The sequence below is a fragment of the Lissotriton vulgaris genome, chromosome 10 (genome assembly GCF_964263255.1).
Source record: "Lissotriton vulgaris chromosome 10, aLisVul1.2, whole genome shotgun sequence".
Taxonomy (NCBI): Eukaryota; Metazoa; Chordata; class Amphibia; order Caudata; family Salamandridae; genus Lissotriton; species Lissotriton vulgaris.
In genome coordinates this window covers 954656763-954681757 of record NC_141698.1, presented here as the reverse complement: position 1 = coordinate 954681757, position 24995 = coordinate 954656763, and the positions used below count along the sequence as shown (strand labels likewise).

Genomic DNA, 24995 nt, shown 5'->3' with positions numbered 1-24995 from the left:
CTGGATGTATTTGAAAAAACTGAGTAAAGAGTTTAACTAACACTAAGCAAGTTTGAGAGGCATGATCATATTGTGTACTAGACTGGAGTCATATTCTATCTGTCTGCCTCTGAACTTGCACACACCTTACTCAAAAAAACGCTGGGCCTCATTTATGAGGTTTTGCCACAGGGCAGCTCAGCAAGCCTACCTGCTGCGCGTCCCTACAACAAAAGAAAAGGGCAGGAATGCGCCGTATCTATAAGCTATGGAGCATCCCTGCCATTTTCCCCTGCGCCAGTGCACAACGGGCTGCCGTGCACCAAAGCAGCCACCTTTGCACCATGGTGCAAGGGTGCCTGCATTGCGGGGATGAATATTTTTGTACAGGAAGGGCAACCTTTCTGTACAAAAATAATAACAAGAGGCTATTTTCTCTTTCCAAGTGTGCTTCGGAATGCAGCACACATTGAAAAAGGAAAAACGAGGATAAATAAAGATATTTCTCCTTATTGCCCCTCCCCTGGGGAGGCGTAAGCTTTTGGCACTGACTCAGATTTACGATATCTCATAAATCTGGGGCAGTGTCAAAAGGCCATTGATGTTGCTGGGAACGCACGCAGCAACACCTATTGCACTCCCCTTTAACGCAGAACACTGCGTTAAAGGGACTGATATGCATCAGGCAGCATTACGCCAAAAAAGCAAAGCAAAATATCATGCAGGCTTCTGCGCCACAGAACGTCACAAAAAGTGATGTTCCGGAGGTGCATGAAATCTTAAAAATGAGGCCCGCTGTTTCCATTCATCGTTGTCTCTTGATTTGAAGGGGGGTACCCCGGACAGTCTGACTTTTTGAGTTTTAATCCTTTCAGGCATTCCAGACTTTCGCTCAAAGTAAAGTTTAGGCGCTGCCTGTAAATATGTTTTTTTGCTGAGATCTCAGCTCTGATGGGTGGTAAATTCAGCGGAAAATAATGTGTTTTGCTGGGGTGTCTACTCTAACGAGTGCTAAATTTGGTGGAATAGGGGCTATGTAATAATCAACATGACTCCTTACTACAAGAGGTGCAAATTCTGCTGTTGGAAAACATTGCCTGCTTTTCCTGCAGCTACATAAATATTGCTGGGGGCTACTAAATTAACAAGAGTTACAAAAAGTTTGCTGCATATAGCATGCTTACTTCTCTGATACAGACAGAAATAAGGGCTTTGAAACTCCAACCATTCCTCCTGTCAATATCTGAGTTTTTATGACCATTCTGAAACAGTCCTTCACAGGGCAGTGGCTGGTCTTGAATTTTATACTCTTTGAGGCACTCTGAGCTAATCTTTTCCTCTTGTAGGAGGTTATTTCGTCCTTTGCTAGTTGATATGTTGCTGTCTAATCTGACTTGCCAGTGGCATCCCTCATTTTCAGGAGGCAGTTATGTGTAGCACTGATAGCAGCAAAACTGCAGAGCGGGTGTTTCTTCAGTGATCTTTCCTCTTCTGTTTTACATGGCATCGTTGCACAAGTGACATTTACAAATTGTTCATTGCAGAATATTGGCACTTCCTAATAGTGAATTAACACTCAATAATGCTTAAAGTATTCATCCCTTCTGGTATGCCCTCACTGGTTAATAGGAATTGATATTAAAATTGATCAATACATAAATAGTGTTATTATTTACAGCCTAAACTTCACTATCATGAAGAGACTTGCAGCCTAATTCATGAAGCTGAATTCGGCTCGCAAAGGGCCAGATTCTGAGAATCTGGCCCTTTGCGAGTGAGATTTTTGCATTTGGGATTCATCATCCCAAATGCAAAAATCGGTAATTGCGTTTTCGCAAATTTGCGATGGATTACATTTAAGGAATCTCTATTTGAGATTCCTTAAATGCAATTCATCATCCATTTAAAAATTGCGATATCGCAATTTCGGGCCGCTATTTACCGCGAGGTCAAACCTCGTGGTAAATAGCAATAACTCAGAAAAATGCTTTTAAAAGCATTTTTCTGAGTTGCATGTTGCACAAACACATGTCCTTTGGACATGTGTGTGCGCAACCCCTGTTCATATTAGCATTTAAGGGGTGCTACAGGGTGTCCTTTGGACACCCCTGGCACCCTTTCAATCGCTATCTTATTTGCGATTAGCTAATTGCTAATCGCAAATAAGGAACACTCCCCATTCATTCCTACGGGCCTTTTGGCCCATAGGAGTGAATGGGGAGTTATTCCTTATTTGCGATTAGCAATTTGCTAATCGCAAATAAGGAATTAGTAGGAATTGCATTTTTTTTGCATATTCCTACATGAATCCTGTTTTGCGAGTCCTTAATAGCGATTCGCTATGAATCGCTATTAGGGGCTCGCAAAACGGGAGTATGATGAATCAGGCTGTTGGTGTCCCTAACTTACTAGTGAGATGGTGTTCAGGACCAGATTTAGGGTTTGGCGGGCACGTTACTCTGTCACAAATGTGATGGATATCCCGTCCTCCTCATTACAAGTGATTTAAATCCTAAGCAAATTTAATACGGTGGATGGGGTATCTGTCATGATTGCAGTCGCTTAACAAAAGCCCCTGCACCCCGGCGATGCGAGGGGCACTGAGCTTTAGGGGGTGGGGGGGCATCGAGCACTGGCAGGTCCCTGGCCTGAGAGCTCCAAACAGGATCCGGAGCATCGGGGGCCCCCTGCATGTACTCATCAGGAGGTACCCCTCAAGTTTCCTTATGCCACTGCATGATTGTTACACAGTAGCCAGTCTGTCAAACTCTTAACCAGGCCTTAGGTCTCTTTACATGGTCAGCTATAAGAATCAATGCAGAGAAGGAAAGTAAGTTTCAAATGGATCTACCTCTGTCTCTGTGCTGTTATCGTGTCCCTCTTCGAGGAGGTCAGTGAAGCCCCCAGGCTCGGATAGGTCATGTCCAATGCTTGGTCTGTTTGTATTTACAGATTTGAAATATTCCGACTGCCGCTTCCACCGATGAGCATATACATGTGAGTCCACCAAGACGTGATCCTCCCCTTGAGCTGAACCAGGCAGGACTGTGTAAAACATGCCTGTCAGAGAAGACAAAATATAGATGATATTTAGCAATCATGTTTACAATACTCATAAGGTTTCATAGACCAGCCTCGTTTTCTTTTATCAGACAAAATAATGGAAGCAATTTTATAAGTAATCATAAACTTCAAAGTGCCTGCCATAGACACAAAAACACCATGAGCAATATACACACATCTTATCACTTCCTCTGATTTAATTTTACACTCATTGGTAAGAGTACAATTACATTTCTCTTTTATGAAATGAATTCTATTTGCAAAGTCCCTACAGAGAACTCTATAAGCAATTGTATACAGAGGATTCATGTAAAGCTGACCTACAACACTAGAAAAAGCAGAGATGGCTTTGTACCTATTTAGAGCTAATTCAGGCCCATTGTATGTGGCTCACTACTCAGTGAGCACTGCTCGCTACTCAGGCTGGATACCTTGCTGCCTCTCCGCCCACCTGAGGGACCTGCACTGACTCCCTGTCAGCATAAGGATGACGTTCAGACTCCTCACCCACGTACACAAGGTTCTCCACGACTTGGGCCCCGAATACCTCAACAACCGCCTCACGTTCTACACGACAACACCCTCCCCACCCACCTACGACTCACCCAGGACCATCTCTCCTTCAGGAAGCAGCTCAAGACCTGGCTTTTCGAGCAGTAGCAGCCCTCACCCCCCCTCCCCCCCAGCACCTTGAGACCCTAGCGGGTGAGTAGCGCGCTTTACAAATACTCTTGATTGATTGATCGATTGATTGAGCATCGATATGTAAATGATGTTCCTATCAGCATGATGCGTCATCTGCAGGTCGATTGCCCGAGAGAGTAACCAGAAAAAACACAAATTCCACTTTCATGACAACTGCAACACAGTCAAAAGTGAGGTATGGCTGTGATTGCCCAAGGGCTGTTTACTCCATTGTTATGTTATATTAGTTGGGTAGAGGTATGGTAAAGACATCATGCTAATATATTCAGTGGTGCTCCTACTGGCATGGTCTGTGTGCTCTTGCTACATCATGTCACAGGAAAATCCGCCTGTGTGGTTTTCTATGTGTTATGTCTTTCAGCGAGTGCTGCCATGACTAGGAGTGCGGGTACCCCCTCTCCTCCTTGGCGAGTGGTTACGAGTTATGAGGGCCTTCAGGCATGGGCATGTGGAAGCTGATGCACCCGACCACGGTTACTATCCGTGGTAGACGGTTTAGTTAAGGTTCAAAGGCATGCTCTACTTTTATGAGAGACATAGCAAATTAACTTATCCCTGTTTTATTAGCACTACAAAAATGCCAGGGCTACTGACTTTAGAGCTGGGGAACCAGGCTCGAGTCTCAGCGCCGGCTCACCATACTCCGATTCTGGGCAAGTCACTTGCAGCCTGATTCATCAAGCCGAAATCGGCTCGCAAAGGGCCAGATTCTGAGAATGTGGCCCTTTGCGAGCGCTATTTTTGCATTTGGGATTCATCATCCCAAATGCAAAAATCGGTAAGAGCGATTTCGCTATTTTGCGAGGAATTACATTTAGGGAATCTCTATTTGAGATTCCTTAAATGCAATTCATCCTCCATTTAAAAATTGCGAATTCGCAATTTCGGCCCGCTATTTACCGCGAGGTCAAACCTCGTGGTAAATAGCGAAAACTTAGAAAAATGCTTTTAAAAGCATTTTTCTAAGTTGCATGTTGCACACACACATGTCCTTTGGACATGTGTGTGCGCAACACCTGTTTCAATTTGCATTTAAGGGGTGCTACAGGGTGTCCTTTGGACACCCCTGGCACCCTTTAAATCGCTATCTTATTTGTGATTAGCTAATTGCTAATCGCAAATAAGGAATACTCCCCATTCATTCCTATGGGCCTTTTGGCCCATAGGAATGAATGGGGAGTTATTCCTTATTTGCGATTAGCAATTTGCTAATCGCAAATAAGGAATGTGTAGGAATCGCAATTCTTTTTGCGATTCCTACATGAATCCCGTTTTGCGAGTCTGTAATAGCGATTCCTTATGAATCGCTATTATAGACTCGCAAAACGGGTCTTTGATGAATCAGACTGTTAATCTCCCGAAGGCATATTATCAAGGGGCCGCAATAAAGTTATTGCTGCTTTAGCGTCTGTTTTCAGGTGAAAAGCGGCGATAATTTTATCGCCTTATCATCAAGGACACGCTAGCGTGTGATTCCATGCCTCAGCTCCCTTTTTCTAAACGCCCAGCATGGCAAAGCTAATGATATGCAAAGGAGGTACGCCTGACAAAACTACACAGGAGAATATCGCTAACTGGGCTTCGCGATATTTACAACAATGCCCCAGCCGCTGTAGCGATAGACAAAATCGTGCTAACTTGCCATTAACGCTGGATTTTAACGTATGCTAAAATCCAGACTCGAGCATACTTTTCATGGGAGGCGTATTCTTGGGTTACGACCACAGGGTCGTATCAGCAAGGTTTTTACAGTTTTTAGGTGAACATCGCTGGCGTTCCAGCGATGTTCGCCCTTTTTCCGCCATCGCTGAAATTCTTATCGCCAAAGCGCTGAGCGCTCTTAATACAGCACTAGGTTGGCGATATGTTCCAGCAATAGGCGGCGATAAAAAATAACGCGTTAAGCGTGATCAGCGCTAATTATCACTGCCTCTTGTTAATATGCCCCAAACCTACCAAAAATTACTGCGTCCCTGTGGAATGAAGCTGCTCCAATAACGTCAGGTCGACTTCACACTATATAAAAACTGCAACTACAAAAAAAAATAGTTTCCCCTTATCAAGTCATAGGGATGGTTCACACTCCTAGCGCCTGATTATGAATGGCAAGTGTCATAGGTGATGGTCATTGCACCCAATATATTATGACAACGAAGTATTTAAAGGGAATGGTACTTAACACCTAGTTTTAATTTTCACGGAATAAGATGAAGATTATGGAGTTATTTGCATAAAATCTGCATATCACTGTAAAAACTGGGCCTTTTCCGCCTGACAGGATTGACTTCCTGGATTATACCACATGGCATAAGCTTTATCCAGATGATTATGGATGTGATTAACACTGCACTGCTTAAAGCTGCAATCTCTGTGCACACAGGTGTTTACGCACGGATAGCAATATAATGGGCCACTCTTAAATCATGGTCATTGGCTCTCGTTTTGAGTGGCACATACATTAGCGAACTTTGCTCAGCCCCTTGATTGTGCAGTGTTTTGAACTGTAGTTAAGGAGATGTCATCGCACCCACTAAGTATTGTCAGGTCTGGGAGTTAAGTTTCAGCAGGTTATCCCTTGCAAAATTCAACATTGGAAAAATGCACAGTAATTATCTTGACATGAGGATAGAGATTTGAGGGCATATTTACAGTAACTGGCGCTTCCCTGCAAATCAGCAGGGATGCGCCAGTTATTATGCGCCACTGCTCCGCCATCATGGATGAGCTGCATTTACAATGCGGCGCACCATGGGGCAAAAACGGCACAGATTTGTGGCGCATCTGTGCCGTAAAATGATGCATTGCTGGAGTTGCGTCGCAAGCACGACGCAGCTCCAGCAATGCTCTGGGGGCCCTATCTAGTTAATGCTGCGTCAATCCTTACGCCTGCTTCAGGTGACTAAGTGAAATCTTGTAGATTTCACTCAGCCACGTTTAGGAGGCGTTCCTGCACTGGAACACCCACCCCCCCATGCGCAGGAACGCCTATATGTGGCACAGGGCATTACAACATGACGCATCTCCCAGATGTGTAACGTTGTAAGTACCCCCGCACCATGGACCAGGATTTGCGCCACCGCTGCGTTACAAAAGTGACACAACGGCGGCGTAATGAGGCGCAAGGGGCTTGTAAATCTGCCCCATAGTATGCACCAAAATCCACTTTACTCCTAAAATCTTAGAATTTATGGTACTTAGCCGAAAAGATCAATTCTAATCTTAAGGGAATCAGATATTGCACCAAACACCAAGCCACTCCTAGGAAATTACGGCCTAATTGATTTTTATATTGAAGTGGCATAAATACATTGGAATTGTCCATTATGTTTTATTAGCTGAGCCATAGACATGTAATAAAAATGAATTAGGCGATTATCTTGGTAGCAAGAGACATCATGTTATACCCTATATTTTGGGAGGCTCCAGCTACAGTAACTCTACAAAGGGTTCATGTGTTATTTTTAGCAATTTTCTCCAACACTAAAAACATTAAAAAATGAATAAAACATTTAAAAAATCATTGTATGGACGTAATTCTCTGGTATTTTTTAGGCACAGGTCGGGTTTGGGATTCGTCATTTTGGAGAAATGATTCAGTTAGGTCTCTTCCTAATATTTCTATTCCCCTTTGTGGGCCATTTCACAATATATCATGGTGAGGGGTGTCACAGATGTGACATAGCCCCAAACCGCTAGTCCTTGACTAGAATAAATAGCATCAACATGGTGGGTGGAGCCGAAGGCACAGGTTTAAAAATCCTTCAGTTTTCTAGAGCCTGAAGAACACTGCCACTGTGTCGGTAACTGTATTAAGTCTTGAGATAAGATGTGGTCACAAGCAACGTAGTGGCTGCAGTAAACAGTGCTGGCACTCACCACTTCTGACCTTTCACCACATTTAGAGTTTGCTCAAATAAACGGCTTCAATGCTCACGCTGTCATAGTCAGAGCATTACATTTCTCAGCATCCCTTAGTGTAAGTCATTTGAAAACCATAGTTTCATCTATGCTTTTAACCAAAGCAGAAAAAGTGGCCACTTCCGAGAGTCTAAACTTTCTAGTAGAAAGATTAGATATCTGGAGCATGTTTTTTGTACGAAAGATGGCAAACATGATGTTATAATGCACCTTTGGGATCAACGTGTCGATACCTATGAACCTTTCTACACTAGAGTTTTCTAACACTAATTACTTCTAAAGATGTATAAAAGGAGATTTAGCATGCACAGTCTCAGTGGTGTAACACAAAATGATGTGGTCCCCTGCAAAATGTGATGATGGGCCCATTGCGTGCCAGATCGCACAGATATTCAGTGGTCTTGGACACCATGTGGTCCCCCTGAAGAATTGGGGTCCCCATTGCTCAAGGTGGCTTGCTCAGGGAACCAGAGTGACTTTCCCGAGTGAATACCTATTTCTTATTCTATGCCAGTGCACGCAGTCCGCAAATCCTGCAATGGCATGGCTTTGGAAGATGAGGGTGGCTCCTCCAAAAAGGGGGGCCTCTCCAATACATCCAATACAAGGAACCCTGCCCCCCCCCACATGGCTGGGGTGTGGGGGCCTAAGTAACACCCCTGCTCAGTCTTATCCTGGTGGTTGTTGTGCTGGAGTGAGAGTGTGCAAAGTTCTGTTCATCTGAATGGTTATAAACATTGTATTTTGCACAAATGTCTGTATAGTGCACTATGGAAATGTACATTTGCCACTTCAGTTGCACAACTAATGATGACGTAAAAAAGACATCAAATCTCTGCTGAAGAAACTATGCCCTGATTTGGAGTTTGATGGCCTTGTACTCTGCCACAGATGGAACAGATATTATTAAAAGTGCCTGAGGGTATAAAGCACCTGTAATAAGGTGGAGGGGATATCCATCTGGTATGCAATGGAATACCACTCAGCAAAACTCCAAATCATGTCACATTCTTTTTATTCTTTAAGATTGTGACAAAAGAATGGGGGGAAGTTTATTTATTTTGAAGAATATACTCAATATATATATTTTTAAAATAGGCCAACTGTAGTAACCTGTCAACCAATTGATGCTCCTCGTGGGCTCTTCGTGTGCTATTTTTCTTGTGAAGGTTATTATGGGCCAGAGCAGAATAAGGTGCTGCAAAGTTCTGAGCGTGTGCGTTTCTATTCGATTCCAACTTGTGTGGAGCGCAGCTCTACATTTCTGTCCCTTCCACCTCCCTGCAACTAATAAATTATCTAAGCCCCTTCTAACCCTACATTGAGCATGCTACATACATGTGACCACTAAACTTGTATGCACGGTCCTCAACTAAAAGGCAATGGGTTACTTGCCGCTTCCACAAATATCATGATCAGATTTGGAAAAACCGACCTCTGCCTTTGTTAACTAATGGGTGGAGCAAGAGGGATGTGCTTACAGGTTCCTGGCGTGCTTCAGGCTCAAGAGCCGGCTCATCTTAGTTTAAAGTTGCATTATTTAGAACAATACAATATTATTTAAAATGCATTTTCCAAAATCTATCTTTGAAATTGTCAGTTGTATTATGATGACCTAACTAATACTCAAGTTACTGAAATCTTGATACTGCCCGAAGTTAGAAAAATGTAAATGAATTTAAACTAGATGGATTTTATTTGTAAACAACTCTGTCACACCCAATTCCATTCTCTTTGCTCTACCGAAGACATGTTTTATTGTTTAGGAAATGCCAGAATGGTGTGATTTAGGGTAATGAAAAGTACCAACCAGGGGCTCTTCTTTTAGGTTTCTCCACAGGTCTGGAATGAGTTTCTAAACATCTTTCCCATAGACCTTCCTTTTCCTCATACTACCTATCAGACCGTCTTCCCTCCTAGAGACTTCTGCGCTGAATTGCAATTTTACTGAACAAGTCTGGTGGCATCAGTTTAATAATCTGTGATATTGGACAGCGCACACACTGACACTTCCCTATCATTCTCAAATACAACTTTTCGATTTGTTTAATACATATGAAACATAAAATGAGTTAAAACCTCTCTTCCATGTATATATATATATATATATATATATATATATATATATATATATATATATATACCAACACAAGTCCCCGTTTCCAGGAGTCTTCAACCCTTCAGGGCGGCCTCAAAAAATCGCGGACACGGAGGGGTCCGCCAATCACAAAAGAAACAAAGCTGAGGCCCAATTCCGGAGCTGCAGTCATTTTATTCAGGGAAAACGGCACAATGCCTCCCGTAGCCCCTACATGTTTCGGCAAGTGCCTTGATCACGGGAGAGAGGCAGTTCACAAAGTGCTTACGTGCATCTTGTTTTAAAGGGGTGGTCTTTGCTCACGTGACTACTTCAGCCTATGTTTCCCAAAATGCAGCAGAAAACATAAGGTAAGTAACGATGTAAAAGGATAGTTCTTTTTTAATGCACAGAATGTCCTTTGCATTTTCAAATTTTTTCATTTTCCGCTGCAGAAAAAATGTTTCATAAATCCAGATGGAATGCTGCCACGTTGCTCGTAATGTTACTCACAGTTTGCAATTATGAATGACCTCCCTGTCGAAAGACCTGGGCCCGGAACGTTCGGCGTAGGAGCTCATCCTACCCAAAGCCCTTACATCACTGCCGCTTTATTAAAGCGGCAGCGAAGGAAGGGCTTTGGATTTATGTAACATTTTTTCTGCAGCGGAAAATGAAAAAATGGACCAAGGATGCACGTAAGCACTTTGTGAACTGCCTCTTTCCCGTGATCAGAGCCCAAATGTAGCCCAATGTAGCCCAATGTAGCCCAATATAGCCCAAAGATGGCCACCAGAGACAAAAAAAACAAATGTAGCCCATGTCCCAGAGTGTTCTAAAGAACAACTAGAGCGCTAACATTCTTACCTATGACAAAAGTATGGCACACCTGAATTCATCTTGATTGGAATAAAGTGTTAACACTTAAAACATTTAATTTGCAAAGGAACAAAATGAGGGGGTTAATTTTGCCATAGAAATTAAGATTACTGCTGAAGAAAGAAAAATTAGGGCACATTTTGAGTGACTTCTCAAATCCTCTTATATTTCATTAAAAAAGCCCTCCCGCGGTGCGGAGCGTTTGAGAAGAGCACGAACGGCGCCAGACCAAGTGAGGTGGAGGAACAACTGCCGGCGGTGCAAGCGAGGCGGTGCAGAGCAAAGGAGAGCAATAACGGAGAGGGGGAAAACAAAAATAAAATAAAGAAGAAACAGCGCGAGTAGAGCGCGAGTACGGCACCAAGTGAGGTGGGGTGTTCACAGAGAGGCCGAAAAAAATTCTGATGTGCAGTCTCCCAAGATGGCCACCAGAGACAAAAGAGCCCAAATGTAGCCCAAATATCAGCCAGATGTAGCCCAACTATAGCCCAATGACAGAATGTTCCAGAGTGTTCCAAAGAACAACTAGAACGCTAACAGTCTTACTTATGACAAAAGTATGGCACACCTGAAGTCATCTTGATTGGAATAAAGTGGTAACACTTAATACATTTAATTTGAAAAGGAACAAAATGAAGTTTTATATATATATATATAAGATTTTGTTGGGCTCAACTTTTAAATAAACTCTGTGCCTTCATCTACGCTGGATTCGTGTGGTTTTCCTGGGTCGTTTTTCATACGGAGCTTTGGGAGACTGCTGTTGTATATATATATATATATATAAATATATATATAGATATATATATATATATATATATATATATTCACTGTAAAAACCATAGGTTTCACACCAGTTATAGTTAGGAATTAGCATTTATAAAACCTATGAAATTCACTGAAAAAATATAGGTTTCACACATGTTATAGTTAGGAGTTAGCATTTAAAAAACCTATGAAATTCACTTATAAAACCATAGGTTCCACACCAGTTATAGTTAGGAATTAGCATTTAAAAAACCTATGAAATTCACTGACAAAGCCATAGGTTTCACACCAGTTATAGTTAGGAATTAGCATTTAGAAAACCTATTAAATTCACTGAAAAAACCATAGGTTTCACACCAGTTATAGTTACCTGGAAATTTTACTGACATAAAACCATTGAAATTCCCACGTTATAGTTAGTTGGACTCACTATAACTTGCGCGCCTGCAATGCACTGCTGATGATGTCACATATTACATCACTCATGACATGGTCAGAGACATCACTCATGACATCACTGATGACACCATCCTTGTGACAGAGTGACAGACCTCCTTTCAGTGTAATGTAACCCTTGAAACACATATTCAAAAATAGAAACTAACATTTTCAAAAACATGGAGATACCCATACCAGTTACATCAACCAATTCAGTAATTTCGCCATCTATATACACTTCCACTCATTCACCAACAGTTCTATATAGTCACTCATACATATACTCACTCATCATATGTAGTGATACACCTATACATCCTGTTACACACCGACAGTCATCCAAAAGTTACTCACACACATACTCCCACATGCAAATAAACTATTGAACATCCATTTATTTGCATATACAGCTATACACACACTACCACCTTACTCCTAAGGAAACTTACACATACTTACTCTCTTAAATAATCACTTATAGAAACACATACTTATTTAAACAGGAACTCTTACAATCTCTCACTCTCACATTTACTCACTTATATACATCAATACTCCATATACTAGATTAAAACATATGTAGTTACTGATAAAGACACTAGTGAGACAGTCATTCACTCACTAACACACACATATACACACTCATCCACCCATACAGTCCTGCACATAAGCTGTCTTCAAAACACATACAAACAGTGAGTCAGTCATTGATGCGCTAAGTAATACCCCCACCAAACCATACAGACACTCTTACTGATACTAAAAAAACATCTAATAACCCATATACACACACATGTAGCTACTCACCAACCCATGCAGCCACTTATACACAAAGTGAAACACGGATACAAACATTTAAATATTTAAACATTACTCGCTAATATATGTGTTCACTAAGATACACTTAATAAGCCAGTTAATCAATCATTTAAAAAAAAAACATCCATTTAGACACTTATTTAAACATTTATTCTTCCATCCACCTTTACAAATACATATATAAAACATATTTATTTTTCAGAAAGACACACATTCACTGGATGGTGTCATCAGTGATGTCATGAGTGATGTCACTGACCATGTCATGAGTGATGTAATATGTGACATCATCAGCAGTGCATTGCAGGCGCGCAAGTTATAGTGAGTCCAACTAACTATAACGTGGGGATTTCAATTGTTTTATGTCCATAAAATTTCCAGGTAACTATAACTGGTGTGAAACCTATGGTTTTTTCAGTGAATATATATATATATTCATCCAGGCAGACCAATACTTATAATGTGAGCCTCTTGTTTCTGATTACTGACTGTCAGTAGTTCCAGCGTTCTACAAAATCTTTAAGTTTTCTTGCTTCACGTCTTTTCAGGGGGTGTATGATACATGGAATATTTCTGCTAGGTCTGTAGTAAGCACATTTCTTCCATCAGAGGTAGGTGGTAAATACATTTTGCCTTGGTTTTTAAATGCTTTTGCTTGGAATGGAACCCAATATCCATAAAGGCTTTTTAGTTAAAAATACTTTTATACGTTTAAAATAATATTATGGTCAGATTTCTTCATTTAGGCAACAACAACGATTACTCGCTTTCATAATTCTGTTCATTATGCATTATATACGCGATAAATCGTTAATTTAGATGGGTTTATACATTTTTCAGGCGTCAGTACTTCTTTGCAGCACTTGGTTTCCAGGCACCGATAACATGAAGAATAAAAATGACTGAATTGATTTTTTTTCATAAATTGAACAGTGAATGGGTGGTAAGCTAACTATTTACCCATTCTAACATGGCTTTCTTGGGGGATTAAGCACTGCTGACATTAACCGTGTTTACCCGCAGAGAAACGCTGGAAATACAGCCAAAGCAAAGAACGCAGCTGCGGGAAATGCTTAGATAAAGCCGCTCTGGAGAAATGTCTGTAACTCGAGATGGTGATATATTTACCTCAGACTGAGAATGTTGAGCAGATTAATGAGAAGCTAGAAAGCCCACCGGAAGGGCACGAAAGAGATTAGCACAGTAAACTAAACAGTCACACTAGTGGAAGTCATGCTTTGGGGCTAAACTCTCGCCAAGGCTCACATTTTGAAGAATTTCACTTGCAAACTCCCAGACAAGCCTGGCTGCACAGAAATATGCCAGCTGGCCGCTGACAATGCTGAAAGAAAGTTGTGGTGTGTTGCTAAATGGGAGGGTGGGAAATGTGCCATCTAGCTGATGAGGTTAGTAGGGAGGCAAACTTTAGAGTAATAGAAGCCTTAAACTCTCATTTATATGTTGGTGGCTAGGGACAAGTGTGGCTGAGTACACTGGTGTAACACAACTTCAGGGGGCCCTCCTGCAAGGGGCCCCCTCCGGACACAATCAGGAGCTCTCTGGCAAGATACTGTGCTGAGGGCCCCCCCTGGAGCTTGCCCCCCATGCCACGAGGGCTGTGGGGGCCTGTGCTTCGCCACTGGATGAGTACTGTTGTCTGCCACAGTGACGGTCCGCAGTGAGTCTGGCGTGCAGTCATGTTTCTGAAGGCCTGCAGAAACCTTCCATTGACAGGAGAGCAGGAAAAAAGGACAGCTTGGAGGTTCAGGTTTACAGATGCGAACCATGAAACTGAAAATGTCACTGAGGCTCAGAGGTTGGGAGGAAAAGCAAAGCAAGGCCTGGGAGTAGCTTTGCTGATGTCTAGAAAGACAGTGAAAGTGCCCGGAGAAGCTGAAATAATTATTGAACAAGCTTTGCAGTTACCCATAAGAGCCAAGGATCTATCCCAGCAATCTGAGGATCCTCTAAAAAAGGTATGATGGATGTCTTCTAGTGGAGCCTACAGAGTGCACAGATGAACCTAAATCTACACAAAGTAGTTAATGTCCTGAACAAGGAGCTGCAGGGGAGACCAGTGAAGGAATGACTGTACATTAGGGGTATCTCAAACCTTGGAAGAAAGCACACCAAAGGCAAGACTTAATAATCCGTGGGCGATAAAGTGAGCAATACTGGAGATACCACTAGAATTAAGGTGGAAGTGGAGCCTAACTGGTGTTTGGTGCATTTTGCTTTGCTTGAGCAATCACAAGAAATGCCTCAGGCGGCAGTGTCACAAGAAAAATATGAAGTGAAAACATAATTTAGAAAAAATATAATTTTGGATGGTGGGTTTCGTAAAATTCAAGAAAGTCCACGAAAGGCCCAGAGTAATCAGATGTGTGCCAGATTGTCAGGTGATCCAATTAGGACAAATACATTTGAAATACATCTTAATAAAACTTGTAGGAAAATGCCACTTTGTCTGCGGTCACCCCACATGTTGCTAGGTTTTTCTGATGTTTTTGGGCCCGGCAAACTGCAACACTGCTGTCCAGTGCCCAGTGTATGAGCTTTGGCACATACAACATGTCAAACTGGTATATTACTAACTGCAATATTTAACATACCCATTAGTCCCTACTATATGTTACAAAATGTAGCTAGGTCCTGTAAGGTAAATATCCATAGTGAACTGCAGCAGTATTGTGCCATCACAAGAATGACAATGCAATACATGAGTGTAGGCCTCCCACCAGTAACCTGGCTGTGCAGGTTTAAACGGTAAAATTGACATGTCAAAATAACCACTTTTGACAGGTCTAAATTGGGATTTTATTTATTAAATATGCACTGTTAAGTAGGCTTTAAATGCCCATAAAACAAGGTGCATGATATTTAAAAGACAGTCATGTAAAAATGTAATATTATTGCATGCCCTTACAGGGACAACGCCCTTAAAGCTATGCACATGGTTGCAGGGGGGCTCAATCCCTCACAGGTATGCAAAGCCGCAGTTTCCCACGTTTGGGCAGTGCAGCGGCACTTGATTTAGAACAAAGAGAGGTGGGCGGGCACTCCCCCTGTCCTCGTTCGGGACTAGCTGCTTCCTTTCTGTGCTGCCTCTCTGGCTACCCGGAACGGGAGGCGTGAGAGTGTTTCTCTATAGCTGGCTCCAACGAGACTGCAAGGCTCCTGCCCCCTTCATCCTCTGAGGGTGTCCTTGCTCTTCTTGGCAAGTTGTCCTGATGGGCGGGGTTACAGCGAGCTGCTGTCTTCCACACCCGTCAGTGGCTTTGGGCAGGTTGCTAGGCAACGCCTTTTGCCCCTGCAGCAACCGATTGGCTGATGAGTGGCCGCCCGATGACCTCTCAGGTTTTTGAAAAGCAGCCAGGGCTCAGCCCCAAGCTCAAGCCCCTGGTGGCGTGCTGATGTAGAAAATTCACCTAAGAATACCCGGGGCCTCCTGCAATTAGGAAGCGCTCCTCACGCCCTTTCACTTTTTTTTATGGCAAGAACCAATGAAGAGGGGCACCCTTTAGGTACACACAATTCGTTCAACAAGCGATCACTTCTTGGCAAAAAGAGAGGCATAAGGACAGTTCAGTCTTTCTCCTGCTCCAGGCAGGAACAACCACTGCAGGTCATCCTATCCCACACAAGTCAGGGGCAGCGCTCCTCACACACCTTCTTGAGCTCTCCTCCCCGCAGGCTCCTTTTTAGATGTAGCAAGGATCTTTTCTTGAACTCTCTTATCTCCCCGAGACTTCCAACAGGAGACAAGTACATACAAGCCCATACAATGTTGGAGTTAGGTAGAGAGGGGCACTCTACGATTGATTGCAGTAGGGCACATATGAGTTGCTGTGAAAGTGGCTAAGGTTACCCGGTTCCTACTGGTCAGGGTGGGGCCCGGATTCACTCCCACACAAAGGCTAGCTCTATGTATAAATGGGCAACTTTTCTATAACAATTTTATACCTGTGGAAGACAGAAGCAGGACTGAACCTGTTGTTGTGACTTGTAAGGAGGCCCCTAAAGGCAGGACAGGCTCCCACGTGTATCCAAGACTAAGAAGAGGACTCTAAGGGTCAGTTGGTTGACATAGTGTTAAGCTACTGGGTTATGAAAGTTGCTAGAAGCCCAATTTTATAGAAGAGCCCAGCCAACCTGCTCTTGACCAGGCTAATGGCTTCTGATGGAGTGAGTAATTAGCCCCAAGTGCTGTACCTGAAGTTCTGGAACCCTTGGCTGGATAAGAGTGTACTCCTCCTGTCTAAACATAAAACATTGGACTTAGAAACTGTTACACAATTGTTTGTCTGGTGAGCCAACAGGAGACCAGAGCAAACCTGCTAAGTCAATTTGTTGAAGGTGCTGATCCTCAGCAGCAAATCCATTTCAGCTGGACACCTTGGGGAAGGTGTCAGTCCTCAAGGAGCCCTGTTTTGCTACAATTTTCAGCCTTGCCCTGCAGGAGGAATTTGGACTCCAAAATGTGCCTAACGATGAAGGAGTAAATCTTCACAGGGCAAAGGAGCCATAACTATCTGGCCGGCAAAAACCCTTGCTTTGGCATAAATTTAGAATTTTTCCCAATTGGAGCTTTCCTGCAAAAAGTCAATAATAATAATAATAATAATAATAATAATAATAATAATAATAATAATAATAACGAAATTTATAAAGCGCATGGTTACGCCATCTCGGCGTGTCCCTGCGCTAAGTGAGAGGGAAGAGCAGTTCACCTGCAGCTGAAGACCACTTCGTGCTAACCGGAGAACAGATACGTTTTAAGCATCTTTCTAAATTTAACCTCATAGCTTTTCAACCTGAATTTTGGAGGGAGATTATTCCAGTTCTTAGCAGTCCGGAACCTAAAAGAACGGCCCGCATCCTGGCCTTCTTTACCTTAGGGATCACCAATAGCCCGGTACCAGTAGATGTAAGAGACCTCCTTGGCACATATCTGGTGACCAAGTCACTCAGATAAGACGGGCCAACATTGTTAAGAATTCAATGACAGGTACATAATGTCTTAAACATACCTCTTTCCTTCACTGGCAGCCAGTGGAAAGTGTTAAGGGCTTTTTTTGAAGCAGCCCTCGTAGGCTGCCTAAGGACCAGCCGAGCGGCAGCATTCTGTAGGACCTGCAGTCGCCCAAGACCCTTGTCTGTGGCCCCAAGATAGAGTATGTTGGCATAATCAAGGCGTGATGTAATAATGGCGTGCACCATAGTCTTTCTGGCCCCTACCAGACGGAGATCCAGCATTTTGCGCACATTTTTCAGGACTCCAAAACACTTACCAACTACCCTTCTAATATGTCCTTCATAGGAGAGAGCAGGGTCTACTAAGACCCTCAGATTTTTTGCCTCGATGCAAGGTACCGGAGTAGGGCCCAAGCTCGAAGGCCACCATTCCGATGACCAGCTCGAAGTATTCCCTCCCACCACCAGCACCTAGGTCTTGCTGCCATTCAGTTTCAGGCAGTTCTTATCCATCCAGGAGGCAAGCTCCTGCATGCATGCCCTGAAGTTAGATGCAGCAATCCCTGGTGCCTGGGATAAGGAGATCATCAGCTGGGTTTTGTCCGGATAGGAGACAACCCCAACCCAAAAGCCCTGCACTATCTCCGCCAACGGCGACATGTATAAATTAAACAGGGTGGGACTCAGGGCAGAGACCTGAGGCACTCCCTGCTGCAATTTAATGTCATTGGAGTAGCGTACACCCAGTCTGACCTGAAAACTGCGTTCACTTAGGAAGGATTTCAACCACTTCAGGGCAGAGCCCGAGACGCCGACTTTATTCAAACACTGCAGCAAGGTGAAATGTGCTACAGTGTCGAAAGCGGCACTGAGATATAACATTATCAGAGCCATAGTGTGCCCCACATCCGCCCCCTGTCTGATGGTTTCCGTGGCCCTTAATAGAGAAGTTTCCGTAGAATACCCTGCCCGAAATCCAGATTGCGACGGGTGAAGGAGACTCGCGTCTTCCAAATGTGTCATATGTTGGCTGTGGCCACCTTCTCGGACACCTTTGCCAGAAATGGCAGAAGCGAACTAGGCCGCAGGTTGCCTAATTTGTCTAGACTGACATTCGGCTTCTTCTTGACTGGAAGAACGATAACTCATTTCCAGTTCTCTGGAAGCGAATGCAGTCTAAACGAGACATCTAGCACATGCCTAATGAATGGTTCAAGAATATCCAAACTCTCATACATCACCTTAGTTGGTGCAGGATCTCTGGGTGAGCCAGATTTGACACTAAGGCAGATTCTCTTAAGAGTCTCAGGAGGCCTCTTATAATCTTCCGTCAGTTCTTCAAAATCAGCCCCTCTCATTACAATCCCAGAGAAGGATGAGTAAATATCCTCCACCTTCTCAACAAAGTAATTTACGACGCAATTACACTCCTCAGCATCACCTCTGCTAGGCACAGCCGTCTCAGCCAAGGAGGAGATTTCCTTATATATTTTGAAAAGTTCCTTAGTAGAATTCTCTTCCATTCTGATTCTGGCCTTATAATAGGTGGCTTTAGCCTGTCTTAACAGACCTTGGTATTTCCTCTATTCCACCATATATAACAATGACTTGTCCGACAACCATCTTCGAATGTCACAGCCCGCGACCTTGCACCACTGAGGATTTTTTACTTCCATTTCAGAAACTAAGTGAGATCCTAAGATTCTGACCAGGTTGAACCTGACATGCTCCATCGTGGTTGGCCTTAAAGAGCGTCAAGCACTAATAGTTGAATGTGATTTGCGTTTTGGCACTATTTTTTTTTAAAGTTCATATCGCTTGTTCATCTTATTGTATTTTTGCCCCTCTGGTGTCATTTTGTTTTTACAATATTCTCTATTCTTCATATATTGAAGTGGCCTTTTTATTGTGTACTTTTTTTAATTTTTGAATGATTTGCTATCTCTAAATGTTTTACACATGTTGTTAAGTTGACCTTGTCTGCTTGTTGCCATAGCTGCCAGGGGTTGCGCTCAGGTTTAAATTACTCAAACCGTAAATGAACCTAACAAGAATAGTGACATTATTACTTGAGGTGGTCCACCACCAACCCCTCTTTTTCACAGAACCTAATAATGTAAAGGGTTATTTTTAAAAAGTTGATATGCGTTTAGCCCTCTGGACCTAGGTCACACAACTTGATCAGTACCACAACAATGCCATTTAGAGCATGAATGAATCCCGTACATTTTTTAATTTATGAACTGAATTAGCAGCAGATGTAAAGTGCCCATGGAGTGGTTATTGATAAGATGTCACAGTGAAGAGATGTTTTATCCCATTTTAAATTGTTGTTTATTAAAAAAAGTTACCAGAATCCCATTGAACTTTCAATAATCTTCTTGTACTACAATATACTGATCCTCTGACCCCAGAGCTACCCTGTGACGTTTGTTAGATGCAGGGTTTTGTCATACTAAAGAAAACTAACCTTTTTTTAAATCTTAGAATATCTATAATTTATATAAAGTGTTTCACGGTTTACACTTCAAATATTGTAGTTCAGTTTTGACCTTGGTGTCATTCTCAACATTGCCCTAGTATTGCAATTTAACACTAGGAGTGCTGATTCTGTGGTAAATAGCTGATTTAACATAATTACCAACTGATTGGTGGGTGATCACTGCAATGTAGATTTGTTGTAGGCATTTCTCACTTAAGAAAACTAAAGATTTTTGGTTATGGGTATTAGAATATACTTAAATTCTTAAGGATGTTAAATTGTGTGTAATAGAATGGTATCCAGCACGTGCATTGGAGGTGTTAATGTGCATTACTGTTTCAATGTGGCCATTACCATGCAAGAAAGTATCACAAGTGCCATTTTCTGCCACTTTACAATGCAGTATTTTACAATGCAGGTAAGTTTGTTTGTTAATTATATTAAATAGGGCGATAGGGCAGTAAGATAAGGGGTTGAAGCTTTTTTAAGGGTTCAGGAATGGGTAAGGTTTTGGGTAGTAAGGGGCTTGTAGGGGTAAGCCATGGGTAATTGTATGTGATAGTGAACAATTTTTAGAGTTCATCGCTGTGTGAGGGCTTTTAGGGTTCGGGATGAGTCAGGTAGTAAGGGATTTTTAGGATTCGGGGATGTGTAAGGAATGGGGTTGTAACAGGTTTTATGGTTCAGGGATAGTTAAGCGGAAGTGTAGTGAATGGTTTTAGGGTTTTAAGGATTCAGAAATGGGTAAGTGTATGGGATAGTAACTTTTTTTAGGATTTAGGGAATGGAGAGGGAAGGGTTTGTAGGGTTCAGGGATGAATTACGGTTGGGGTAGCAGAGGGTAGTAAGGGGTTTTAAGGGTCCAGGGGTGGATGAGGGTGCAAGTTTGTTAGGGTTTTTAGAGTTCTTGAAAAGTAAGGTATGGGGCAGAAAAGGGTTGTTTGGGTTTTAGATGTGGGTAAGGTTACAAGGTAGTAAAGGTTGTTTGGGTTTTATGGGTTCAGATATTGGTATGGGTCCAGGGTTTTTAATGGATTATGGAATAGGACAGTAAGGGGTTTGAAGATTAAGTGTTTGGTTAAGGGTACGGGGCGGGAAAAGGTTAGAACAGTTTTTTTGTATTTATGTAATGGGTTAGAAAGAGGGTTTTAGGATTAAAGCATGCTAAGGGTACATGGTGGTGAGTGTTTTTGGGAAAGGGCTGGGTAAAGTAATACTATAGTAAGGAGGGTTTTGGGGTTGTTGGATTAGGAGAGGCATTTAAATAAAAAGATCTATATTTTTAGCCATATGTATTCACTGAAAAAAACCAAGGGTTAAAATAACTTATTAGTTGAATATGTCAGTGCCAACATAAAGCTCTGAATTCAAGGAACCTGAAATTGTTGAAATTGTTCGAAGAGCTAATTATGGACTAATTACGAGCTTGGGCAGTGCAGGAGTAGGCTTTGATGCTCTCACATTGCGGAGACTCACCCCTGCTCACCCGACAGATCAGGATGGCGGTCCCGTGACGGTGCTTCTGTCAGAGGTGGCAGTGACTTTGAAAAAGACTCAACAGTGGGAACGTCACACAAGATTCCAGCATAGCATTGACTGTCAAGTCCATGCCATGCAGGAACTGGTGTGCATGCACACATGGGGGCACATGTTATGCCCCCCTGTGTGCATCCACATTGCGTGAAGCAACAGGGAGCTCCCTTTGTTTCCTCTCCACTACGGTTTTCATGGTAGTGGAACCTCCATGAAAACTGTGGTAGAGAGAAAACTTGTAATATGCTTGGCAGGATCGCCAAGCATATTGTGACCTCAGGGCCACCGAGCCACTGCCAGAAAATGGCAGATCCCTGGCGGTGGCAGTCCCAGGTGGTTCGACTGTCCAACCCGGAATCGGGCGTTCGGACCACTGTTGCAGCGGTGGCTTGACTGCCACTGCTGTGCCACCATGAGTCTGGTGGCCCATTGACTGTCAGACTCGTAATTAGACACTAAAACATGTGCCCCCACCATGCACTGCTTAAGACCTTACATATTGCATCACCCTTGGCATGTTCTATGACATCATTTGACATCACTGCTGGCCCCGGGGAATGGGGTCCTTGAGACCTTTAGAGGCACTGAGAGGGCCACACTTGGCCCTCTTCCTTCAAACATAGTTTTGGTTCCAGGAAATCGGGACATTAAATGGCTCGGGGAGGGGGACCTCCCTTAGGGCCCTCACTCAGGAATTTTTATCGCAGCGCATTTACACCAACAAGATGTTTCCACATACAACTGAAGACCCCCTCTAGTAATACATTTTATCTCAATGTCTCACATTTACCTCTTTGTGGCTGTCATAAAATCTGCAAATAAAAATAAATAATAATAAAATACTTCTCTGTTCAATAAAGGAATATTGAAATAGTAATTATGATTGCTTGAATTAAGTGGGTTGTGGATAGTAATATGGTGCAGATCTTGAGAGTGAAATAGTGACAGGGAATGTAGGTGATATGATGATCAACAGCAGCTATGTAAAAGATAATATCTTATTCCTGTGGTGTAGCATAACAAAAACATAAAGTTACGTTTTTTTTAAATAGTAAGAACACATCAGTCAAATAACACTACAATATATATATATATAAAGTAGGCTTTGGCAAATGTGTATTTATGTAGGCAAAATGAGCAAAATTAACAAATTCAAATTGACACTATTTACGGTCAACTTTTTCAGCGGGTTTGAGACTTCTCACCATATAGTGTGGTGAGATTGGGCAGCATTAAAAGTGTCTCACAAAGAAACATTACAATTCTAACCAGACTCTAGCTGGTGTATCGCAAGAATTTCCTATGTTGGGTGTATGTTCACTTACTGAAGGTAATGCAAGTGAACTACATTTAAAAAATAAAAGCGTAACTTTGCATATATTCATGAAATCTGGAGAAATAAATTATACGATTTCACAAATCCAAAACAAAAAAACACACATTGTACATACATGGTAGTAGGAAATTGCATTGTTTTTAGAATGTGTAATAGCTGCAATCCTTACTCAACATCATGTGGAATACAATACATTTGAAGTACCATCTCTGCTCTCTGCTCTCACAACATTTATATTTGGACAGTTGAGACTTGAGTTGTGCAATGACTAAACACTATGAGGCTTATGACAAGTGTGACATATTTATGAGTAGGATTTGCCAGGCCAGATCCTAATAATTCCAGGCAGTGTGCCTCCAATAAAAATCTTGCCATTAGGTGATATTGTAATAATGTTCCCAGAATGGGGACTAATGGTGCATACTTGGAGTTACCAGGTCATGTCATATTTATTACCACCACTTAGCAGGTGGTAAATCTTTGTTGGAGCAAAGCATGTGGGCATGCCTGGCAAACTCTGATGTGTTTTGAGGAGTGTTGCATGTTCCCCACAAGCTATGGCAGCGGGCTAGATCGAAAACTTGTTGAAACGCTGCTCTATGCCCCCTACCACCACCCTGGCAGTCCTGCCGCTGCCTCACAAGTGTGGTGGTGAGACCACCACAAGACCATGCTAGGATCCAGCTGCAGTCTCAAAAGGGGCTGAGAATGCTGGCAGTGATGATGCCAGCACCACTGAACATATTGCTACCTGCATTTCCACTGCCCTTTTCATGGCGGAAAGAGTGTCAGACATGCAGGCCCTTACAGGGCACCCAGGTGAATCAGGTGATTGGGGTGCATGGGGGGCACATGTTATGCCCCCCGAAATTACACCTTCGTTCCTGCAAGGTTTGGTATGCACAACATTGTGTATGCCACACCATGAGGGAACATGCTGCAGGCCCTCTCATGTGGCAGTATGCTGTTCAGGCACTCCTGTAAGCCTAACATAACCACCGCAGTGAGACCACCGCCGCGGGTTCACCACAGGCTTGGCAGTAGTAAGCCCCTAGATGTCATTACAACAATAAATCAAACTAAACATAACTAAAATATTGATAACTATAATATCAATAACAAAAATATCCCTATTGTAGCAACAGAAAAAATGTACTAATTACCCACGCAACTATAAATATATAAAGTATCACAAATGAATTCTAACACACTAAAAAGATATGTAATACAATAAAAAATATATACATAATGATATAAATATTTATTATAATAAATGAGTATGAAATATAATAATAAAAAAACAGTAACACCATCATTGAATATAACACAAACACACATATACATAGATAGTATATATAGAATTAATACATTTCTAACTTAAAATATAACACTGATATAACAAGAACACAGAAACACTAATTTGCACTCACCAAATATGTTAAACAGTTAAGCAGCTTCAATGCTTTAGTACTGAATAAACTGTTTAAAAATGCCACACACATATTAATGAAATTGTTACACTAAAAGGCCCTCATTTCGAGAAGCTGAAAGACACCAGAGGAAAATGACACACATCTTATTTGAAAGTTAGATAAATAACTTACATGTACATTAAATTAAATAAAACAAAAGTACATATGCTATTTTAACTTTGCAGTTATTTGTTTCTAAAAACAGATAATAACATACACTTAAACAGAAAGAATCACTGAAAATAAAATTGAATACATACAACAAATAACACAAAGACAAATAAAAATTAAATCAAATGTAAAAAATATTAACAAATAATTTTTAACTTCTCCTTTTACATAGCAAATTACAAAATAGTTAAAAAATTAAAATAAAATAATGTATTTATAATATAAATCTAATGCTGCAATTTATCTCCCTACAGTTCAAAATAAACTCCTGTGGAAAAAAACGAATAAATCAGCAAACCATTAAAGTTACCTTTCCAAACATCACCAGAAGAATCTAATTCCTAAGTACAAATGTACAAAAAATGTTTTGCAATTGCATAA

At 42.0% G+C, this 24995-nt stretch overlaps 1 protein-coding gene across 1 annotated transcript in view; it reads right to left on the bottom strand.

Annotated features, from left to right (window-relative positions):
- The window catches only part of PLXDC2 (plexin domain containing 2), a 1375592-nt gene that overhangs the window by 950077 nt on the left and 400520 nt on the right, over positions 1–24995 (bottom strand). Inside the window, exon 2 of the mRNA XM_086941957.1 lies at positions 2831–3039. Within this exon, the coding sequence (XP_086798083.1) occupies positions 2831–3039 (209 nt within the window). The remainder of the gene's footprint in view (positions 1–2830; positions 3040–24995) is intronic.